General features: G+C 39.0%; 1 protein-coding gene across 1 annotated transcript in view; it reads right to left on the bottom strand.

The window, feature by feature from the left end:
* Positions 1-232: 232 nt before the first annotated feature.
* hs3st1l1 (heparan sulfate (glucosamine) 3-O-sulfotransferase 1-like1) overlaps positions 233-10,239 on the bottom strand; it is a 63,316-nt gene continuing 53,309 nt past the window's right edge. Inside the window, exon 2 of the mRNA XM_088351047.1 lies at positions 233-1,485. Coding sequence (XP_088207173.1) covers positions 443-1,336 — 894 coding nt within the window. The 5' untranslated portion in view covers positions 1,337-1,485 and the 3' untranslated portion in view covers positions 233-442. The remainder of the gene's footprint in view (positions 1,486-10,239) is intronic.

Below are 10,239 nucleotides of genomic sequence, written 5' to 3'. Positions count from 1 at the left end.
GGAAAAAGGAACATAGCACATGCAAGGTTAGGAAATGAGCAAAAGGAAATCTCTACGGACTCAAGTGTGCTGATTCAACAGTGAGCGCAGGCTACCTTCGATGTCCAAAACCATTAGTGATTCCTGTACCACCAAAGCGGTGCTCCAGGGTGCCCATTTCCTTGCATTAACATCTGCGTTCCACAACAGCGACAAAGAAGAAATGTCGAGAGCGAGAAAGATAGCACGCCGCCACATTTAAAAGAACAATTTATTATCAAGAGCAAGGTTATCAAACATGACAGAGAGAGGGGGACGAAATAGTTCATTTTATTAGTTATGAGAAAATGTTCAGACTTGAAGAGTCTCCTGTTGAGCTGTACTTTTTAAAACTCAGCTAAAATGAGTCTGCCAGGTCTATAAACTGAGATGCAAGTTCTCACTGTGATGTCATGTTGCTTTATTATTGCCAGTGGAAGGTGCGCTTGACCAGCCTAAAGAAGGTCCGATTGTGCTCTTTCAGGTAAGCTCGAAGTTGTTGGAGCACGGTACCATTAACCACCGGGTGTGGGCGCCCCTTCGACTCATGCAGGCATCGCTCTCGCCCGTCGCTCCGGATGCAATAAAATCCCTTGGTCTGATTGAAATAGAAGTTGGAGGCCACTATCCTGGGAGGTAAGTGGAGGAAACGCTCCACCTTTTGGAGTTCCGGCAGCGGGTCGCGAATCAGCAGGTCACCATCCACGATGTGAATCTGCTCTAGGGGGAAATGCCGAAGCCAGTTGCGAATATGCATGTCATAGAGGCTCCGTTGGATGGCCTTGTAGCGGGTGTTCAGAAGCCCGTTTCGCACCAGGAGGTTCTCGATAGCTTGGACCGGTTTATGGTTCTCTAGACGGTTGAAGTAGACCTGGGTGTAGTCCGACACCACCCTCTCGGCCGGGTCTCGCAAGATAAGGAGCAGCTTCATTGATGAGTTCATTGCGCGTATACGTTCGGGCGCCACACTCGATGTAAAGTACCCCGGGGTCTTCTCCACTGTGATTTGGTCCGGGTACGAGTATGGCATCAGGTCGCGGTACCAGTCCAAACCTTTGCCGTAGTTCTCATCCCAGTCAAAGAAGTGGACTTCGGTTGCCGCGGCGGCAATTTCTGGGTGAATATCCAACATTTCCAGGAGGGCTCTGGTTCCCCCTTTTCGTACACCGATTATGATGCTACCTGGGAGTTTTTTATTTGTCCCGGGCGGAGGAGACAAGGTGGCATCATTGTCGTTTTGAAGATCTATTTCTCCTGCTTGAGGGGCGGCAAAAGTCTGGAGGACAAAAAGAAAGGCACAAGCCAGAAAGTGCCCCATGGCTATTTATAAGGGAGGTGGCGAGAACAGGAACTTGTGATTTAACTGTAAACCAGATCTGGCTCTCTTGGCTCAGCGGAAGGCGCCGGTGTTGTCGGCCATGGAATTTTAACAGCAGGTGGAGAAATTACAGGCAGTCCACAGCACATCTGCAGGGGAAAAAAAGAGAGAAACGCTTTTAGGTTTGACGTATGAGGTGCAGGATGAATGTCTACGTTACATAGAACCGGCACCTTCCTCATTTTGTCCCAAATACAATCCACGCCGCCTGTAAGTGTATCATCCCCAAAGGATTATATCAATTCATCTTCCTCTGAGTCACCTTCATCCAATCGTTTTTCTTTCCTTACAATCAAGCCGTTTTTGATCAATTCTGAAATTATTCGTACTGAAAAATATCCAGCAGCTCGTTGGGAAAAATAATCGAAGTATGCAAGACTAGATTGACGCCAGCATGTCTTGCTGAGTACTTTGTCTTTCTTTACAAGGTCTAGAATCCATACAACAATCAATACAAGTGCACCCCACCCCCCACCCTTGCAGGCCCATCCCCCTTTAGATTGCTTCATATTAATGCTGCAGAGATAAAGAATGGATAAAGACACATTTAGCGGAGATGAGTTCCCGCACTGGCTTTAATTTCCTCGAAAAATCAATAGGTGAGCATTGCAATCAATCCAACACAATGAACTTTTGATTCCTGGAATTAAATCAGATTAATTATATCACCGGGAACCCACATAAGCCAGTTGAAAGTACAAACAGTTGTTTCACCTGTGTTTTGGTATTACCAAACATACCATTATAAATACACATAAGAAATTATAGTAAAAAAACTGAATATGCACATAATTTAAACCCCCCCTTCAAAATCTGGTTTCTTTCCCATAGGCAGTTTGAATAAAATGAGCCCGGAGAGTTGTTGCTTACACAGTGTTAGTCAAAACAAAGAAGGCAAGCTTTGTAAACACCGCGGCAAAGGTCCTGGTAAGGTCGTTTGCACAAACAAAGATAGCGACTGCGTGGGAAAAGATTTCAGAAAAGTCTGCTCATCTGGAAGTTACCTGTCAAATAAATGACGGTAGATCAAAAAAAATGAGCTATAGTCGCAAATTTTGTTAACGTTGGCGATTCTACGTGAGCTCGAAGTGCAGAGTTAGCTATTTTGGATGTGACGAATGTCAGAAGAAACACAATAACGAGTACTGTCTTCCAATGAAGTTCTTCTACAGCCTAGGTACGGTATAGAACATGTCATGAATTTTACATGTCTTTTTAAAAATGTGTTGCATTTAAAACTAAAGGAAACACAAAGTTTTCTATGATAATATTATGTTACATGAGTCTTACAAGGGGCAGCACAGCGGCGCAGTGGTAAGCGCGTGTGCGGCACAGTTCTGAGGTCTTGGGAACCTCCTGTGTGGGTTCAAATCCAGCTACCAGACTTCCTGTGCGGAGTTTGTATGTTCTCCTCGTGCTTGCGTGGGTTTCCTCCGGGCACTCCGGTTGCCTCCCACATTCCAAAGACATACATATCAGGTGGATTGAGCGGTCCAAATTGTCCCTAGGTGTGAATGCGCGAGCGAGTTGTCTGTCCCTGTGTGCCCTGCGATTGGCTGGCAACCAGTTCAAGGTGTCCCCTGCCCACTGCCCAATAATTGTTGGGTTTGGCTCCAGCAGCCACGCGACCCTACTGAGGATAAGCGGTGCAGCTAATGAGATAATGAGATGAGTCTTACAAGTCCAAACATGAAATTTTGTAAAAATAAACAATATCAAATTGTTTTTATCCATCTAGCCGTTTTGAAAGTTGGTTTTATATTACAATTATAAAACAAAGGCAAAGGCTCGAAATGATGACCAATCGTGGCTCTGCTTAAGAAAGCTCATGATTCGTGATTGGTCGTTACCTGAAGCCTGAGCTTTGGTGATGATCCTTCACTCGACAGTAGTCTCAAAAATGACCACACCAAATATGTGAGTAAAAAAGTTTTTGCTTTATAACTCATCTTCTACCGACACAATATTAATCGAAACTCCTATTTAGATAGGAACCGCCATTAGCCTTATTAAACTTAAAAAAAAAATCTGTCTGTTTGAATGCACACATGCTTTCAATTGTGTGTGTATATGTAAATTAATTATTCAGCCACAAAAGATAAAAGTAATTATTCCCACTATATTGTTCTTTTTGGGCAAACAATCCACATTGTAATTGTATCATATTAATGGCGTTAGAAAATAACAGATGACATTCTGATCAATCAAGGTTTGAACGATGTTTTTGATTTAGAATAAGACATATTTCTATAATAGGAATATTGGCGATTACAAGGCATTGCTGATTGTGTTGTGGTGGTCACTTTTGTACTCATTACTGCCATCTACGGTGAAGTTATACCAACCATTTTTAAATTTAGCCTCAGCTGTACTCATAAAGAACAGTTTATCATTTGCAACTGCACCCTTCATCCTGTGTCTGTTGTGTTTTATTCGACTATGAGTCAAGATTCTTTATTAATTTGGCATATTTTTATTTGTCTGGTTTTAGTCAATAAAAACTCAGATTATGTCTCCATTGAGCTAAATATTTGATAACATAAAATGTTTATCATTTTGAGCAAAAAAATGCAATTTTGTCTTTGCAGTGGATTGAAAGACAAGATTTGGACAGAATCATGTATCCTTCTGTACAAACTATTGTTTGAATTCTGCTCTTTATTTAGTAAACTTCGTTTCCATCTTATCTTTATTCGATGGCAGAATTCACACCTTTTCCAGCTTTGTTTTTTGATTTTCTTTTGGGATATTTGCTCTAGTTTCCGTCAAGTGAAAAACGTGTTTTGAAGAAAATACTTACTTTTCAACGTTTTTTGAGCCAAGGCACCCTTTTTTAATGAAAACATCTCAAGGTAATTAGTCCTTTAAAATGTTTGGAAATGAATTCACAGTTTCAGTTTTTTTAAACAGCCTCAATTATTATTGTACTTTAATTGACAAGATAACGCTTTTCTTATAATTTTTGATCACTGTGATTGAGGAGGTAAAGCAGGCAATTTATTTTGGTCCATAATTTTATGTAATTTTGGATTTTTCCATACGTGTTCTATATGTGTGTTTTTAACATTTTAACATTGATTTTCTAGAAAAACAACGACAAAAATGATGTTTAAAACGAGTGACTAATATGTGCCAGTCGATTTTTATTCTTACTAAATTCTGTCTCATTACTGTCAAACTCACGGCTTGTGGGCCAAATGTGGCTCGGCATATCATTTTATGTGGCCCGTGAGAGCTACCTGTCGACTAGAATACCTGCAAATTGATGCCTCGGTGCCAGTAATTGCCAGTATTTTCATATTAATGCCAATGAGTGGAACTGAGAGAAAAGCGATCTTTAAAATGTCTAGGAAATATTTGTTATTTTGATATTTATAGTTTAATTTTGCCTATTTATCCTGACAGTCTTCTATCTAAATTATCTCTTTAAAGTCTTGGTTACATATTTTTCTGGAGTGCTATGTTTGATCTTGTTGCATACAATCTTTCATCACGTTGATATCAGTGAAAATACAGACAATTCTATTCCTGTCTTTTTTTTAGAGAGAATATTTGGGAATTTTCTGCGGCACACTAGATACGGTTTCACGGCGCACTACTTTGCACCGGTACACTGGTTAAAAAACACTGTAACAAATCAACTGCATCCCATGTGTCAAGGTCCTGCATGGCAACACTCCACCAAGCTGATAATTGCAGCCACAGTGCAACGGCCAGCTGTCTTTCTTCTCCTCCAAGCATAGGTGGGTCATGCCACTCAAAGATCTGACCCCACACGTTCACTTTCCACGTGGCCTCACTTACAGTGCGGGCCCTGAGAGGTGAACTGGAGCAACCCATCCCACCTTACAGAACCAGCGAGGCTTTTATATGCTCTGACAGCCTCTCCTGCCTGTCAGCCGTTCCAGGGCCGGGAGCTGCCAAGTCCAATGCTAACAGCTCAGCAGCTTCACAAGCTAGCTGTCTCATCCCATCTCGCTTTTCTCGCACAAGACCACCACCTGGAAGGAGCCATTGTTTCACATTACATACTGTCTCTCTGCTATAATCAGCACTTGATGTGTATCTCGCGAGCTTCTTGCACCGTGTCTGACAGCCTTGCTGTCTGGCACATAACCAAGTCTATTTCTACTGAACACATGAGGGCCGGTGGGAGGACCTAAGAAACGTGCACCTTTGAGTGACTAACAAACAGGGATGAAGGGATTATTTTTAAATTATACTACAATAGAGACAATGTCATCATATACTAAAAAACCGCATACAGTAGTTGGAATTTCAGAAATTTGTTTATGTTGTGGTTGATGTAATAAAGAGGGGATATGTCATAAACAGGGTCCAAAAACATCCAATTCCATGCCATGAAGGGTGGGATGATGATTTCGACCAAAAAACAATTGTATCCAAATGATGAAAGTGCTGTATCTGTGCCAGATCAGGAGTCTTCTCATTCTACTGGTAACCATTGAACCAGTACTATCTGTTTCATGTGGGTGAGCAAACCCCTACCCAATAAAAACAGGATCGCCGCCAGACTGTATTTGCCCAAGACACACCACAGGAAGTGGTGCCCCGAAGACCCGCATAGCATTTATGTTCCCTTAGCATGTCCAGAAGTTTAACTTTATCTGCAACATATAGGATTTCAGCTCCCTTTTGGGCCCTGGCTCTGGAGTTTGTGTCGTTCTACAGCATTTTGTTGACGTTATGGGCAACATAAATTTGGCAAGCTGTTTAACGAACGTGTACATATTTAACCACAACGTTATTGACACATGGGCGGAGAAGATGTGAAGTGACGGTTTAGCAAATCAGAGTGCAGACCAAAATGCACCAGGCAAATCCGTGAAGTTAGCGAAAGTGTGAAAAGTAAACCGCGTTAGAGCGAGGGATCACTGCAGGTATAAAATCAGTTACCAAAATGAAATTGAGGTCTGCTTCCACCTTCTGATAAGGATGCATGTAATAGTCTGATCACTGGAGATACTCGACAATTGGTCTTTTTTCCCGAATAATTATCCATTAGCTGTCACCTATTAGACAAAATTGGATAATTTCCTGCAGCACACCAGAAAAGGTCTCACCACACACCAGTTGAGAGACACTACTCCAAGGACAAGACAATAATACAAATATACTGTATATATTTGTTGAGTGGTAGATTATATTATATTTAAATTTAGGTTCTTTTAATATTATCAAAAATAACGCTCAGTGTTATATTGCAAGATATAAGAAAACATAAAGATTGAAATTGTTTTTGATGTACAATTAATTCAATGTACTCCACTCATCTGGTGAGTCAAGCTTGGCCAGTATTAGGCAATATGATAATGTTTTACAGGAAACGAGTAGCTTTACAATTATAATGCTGTAATATTAGCCATCTATCAGAGATGATAAAGACTTTTAGAGAGAATTTAATATGTTTTTACTGTGTACTTTATCAAAAGTTGATAACATCTTAACATTGGACGCTTAATGTCAGTTACTATTATATGCTAGCATCAAGCTGGCAGTTGCACTTTTTTAGTTCTTTTAAAAACACTAGTTTATTTTTATTTATATTTAATTTCACTTAATTTTAACTGGATGCAGGATAAACCCTTTTTTGGAGAGAGATATACGTTACTTTTCACTAAAAATACACGAAATGACAACACAAATGAAAGGATGTGTCTATCCTTACAACGGTTGCCTGACAAAGACTTGTAGTACTACCTTGACGTTGCTTCATAAAGCCGAAGGAGCAATATAGAGCTGCAGTCGACAGAAATGAACATCCCGGACTTCATTTATCCCCTGGGACTCATTTCCTGGTAGCAGTTTTCCGTTTTTATGCCCAACAAATGGAAAATAAACCACCAGAGAACCACAGACCAGCTGCAATTTTCAGCTTTTACATTTCTTTTAGTTTACTTGCTTTTTATTAAATCGCCTCTGAGCCTATGTTGTAACTTTGACTGCCTAGTTTTATGTTTGTTATTGTTTTTTGTTTTTTTAAAGTTTCATTTTCTTTCTAACTATATTTTCTTTTAATGCTACTCCTTCATTTGATATTGATATTTTCTTTACCATTTTCCTAAGATATTTTGCATTGGAGCAATGTAAATATACAAGAAATATAAATAATAGTTGCCAGATATTAAAAACGTTTTTTTCAGAATGGATACAAAACAACTCATAGTAAGATTTAGGAATGCCATTTTAGGTGTTTCTTAGATAAGAGTATCACTTAAAAACGTCATACAACAAAGTAGAGACAATTTATAAATGTATTGTAAAATCTGGTATGAATACAACTGTTTAACAATTGTAATAATCAACAAATCTAGTGATTAAAATGTAAATAGTGATGAACAACTGGTTTCAAAGGTCACTTGAGATATTCTGTTGAAAGCACTCTTTGTTTAAAGATGCAATGGAAATGTATTGAACCTGCCTTTGTGTCAAAACCATTGAGAGAGGAAAAACAAATACTGCTTGATTAATTTTTCAATTTTGTAGTTTTTAATAGAAGATTAATACAGTACTTAGTCCCTATCGAGGTATACTTTTCATGGTTTTGCTAATTCACAAATTTGCATCATAAATTGTATTTCAAACAGTCACCCAGCTTATTATTGTTTGACAATTCATGTAGTTAATTGTAAAAAATATAAACAATACATGCAGTACTTTTATTTGGTAAACAACGACTTGAGCCTGTACAAAGGTTTTGTTCAGTGGTTTCATTTTAGAATAGATAATTTAGTTGTATAATGATTGTCAGCAAATTAAAGTTTCACAGATTCATTGTGGAACCTAACCCCCACGGCAACTGAGGGATGGATCACTGTATTTTGTATTTTTACTCTAAACTGGTGTAGTAAACTATAGACAATTCGTATTATCTAGTAGCTTTATACATAAACGTTATTACACAAGAATTTTAATATGCAAGTTTTATTTGGAACAAAATCTTACTCATCATACGAAGGTAAATCCAGGTCATGAGCAATGCCAGGGGATACCACTTGAGATCACTCACTGTACATGACCACTTGCCACCAGTTTGCATATGCAAATCATGAAAAATATTGCCGTTTTAATGTGTACATTCCTTTAAAGTTACAGTTACTTTAATTTTAAGCGTACAGTAAGTGCTTGCATATCATCAATAGTCTTTCGACTTCATACCTGTCAAGATCAGCCAATTATTCCCAGTATAAATAATTGCAATTTCCCGTATTAAGCAAAAATACAAACAAAATGGGGCACCTGTTTACTCACAGCAAGACATATTATGTAGAATACTGTTAGAATACTACAAATGTACGCTGATGTTGTCGTAGGCAACCAGTGACCAAGACGATCTGGATTAGAGCCAAATGGGCAGGAAAAGAAAAGACTAACAAAAAACACATTTTTGAAAAATAATTCCCATACAAAAATTGTTATACGCTGTAGACAATTTAAAATAATGATAAAAACATGTTGACAGGTCTTTGTCACTAACCCAATCCTCCCAACACGCACCTACCTTTGTTTTGGCGACTGACTCTATTGTAAGTGCTCATAATAAACTTTATTTCGTTGTTATCGTCCTATTCATCTTATTACCATATACGTTATGTTTAATTACTATATAGATGTGTTTTTAGAGACCAGGAACATGTGTTGTATAGTCTTATAGGGTTTACCTGGATGCTTTTGGGAGGCCGGGAATGAATTACTTATATTTCAGTTATTTCATATTGGAAAATTTTGATCTTGATACGAAAAACTCTAGATCCGAACATGCTCCTTTAATTAATTAAGTTCGTATGAAGAGGTACCACTGTACATACAGCACAGTATATGCTTCAGCCACCGATATGAGTCGATATTCATCACTGTGATCCCACTTTCTAGCCCTGAATCCTTTTATTTTCTTTCTTTATTAGAATAGGAAAGTAACCTTTGTGAAATTGCTACTGATTGTCCTCTTCCACTCGAGTTGACGATTATAACTCAGCAGAGCTTTATCGGTGCTATTTTTTATGAAGGCTTTTAAAAAGTTGTCTGCCACCGGAGCCAAAGGTCCCGCTAAAAAGGGCAGCTTTCAGATGTGCACTATTCATTATAGCCAACATAAGAGGATGGCTCTGCAGGTTTACTGCACCACGGGAGGCTGGCCTCGCTCTAATTAACCCAAGCAGCAGGCTCTATACATCTTCACAACCAAACCTCTTTCATATTCCACTAAGCCCCCTGCCATGAACAGCAGGTATACTACAGCACAGTCTTGTTTCTTTAATGGCCGCTCATTAACTGTTTGTTGAAAAATAATTACAACAACAAAGAGGCTTGATTACGTAGAAGTGTGTTTTTGCACTGTTCACACGGCTGAACGTTAGAATTATTTCTTATACAAACACAGTTTTTTTGGCATGCTTTTGTTGGATCAGAGTATCTCGCTAGCTTTCTTTCGTGTGGCACCTACAATTTATATTCACTTCTGTCCTTTTTTTACCAAGCCCCCAATTAAAAGTGTGATGTATTTTCGCCCACGCAAAGCCAACATACGAACTGCACTCCCACGTACTATGTATGTCTACACAGTCTCTGTAGGAGTCTTAGTTTGCACTATAAGTTAAAGGAATGTGTGAATATGTCACCGTTGAAAACAAAAAGCCGATTGGGATTTAAATGTGTTGAGCACTTGGAGCTTAATGCACACATGTATTAAAATGCAGAACCTTTTTAAAGCAACACCTTGACCCACACCACTTTAATTACGGATTTGCTAAAAGGACTGCCACACTGTGACAGATTAATAGGTATTTTCAAACCCATCTGCAGTATTTACGGGTGTTATTGGT

The sequence above is a fragment of the Urocampus carinirostris genome, chromosome 13 (assembly GCF_059441175.1).
Source record: "Urocampus carinirostris isolate Australia breed hairy pipefish chromosome 13, RoL_Ucar_1.0, whole genome shotgun sequence".
NCBI classification, from domain to species: Eukaryota; Metazoa; Chordata; class Actinopteri; order Syngnathiformes; family Syngnathidae; genus Urocampus; species Urocampus carinirostris.
Note: the sequence above shows the minus strand (reverse complement) of the source record. Positions and strands in the feature narration are given on the sequence as shown.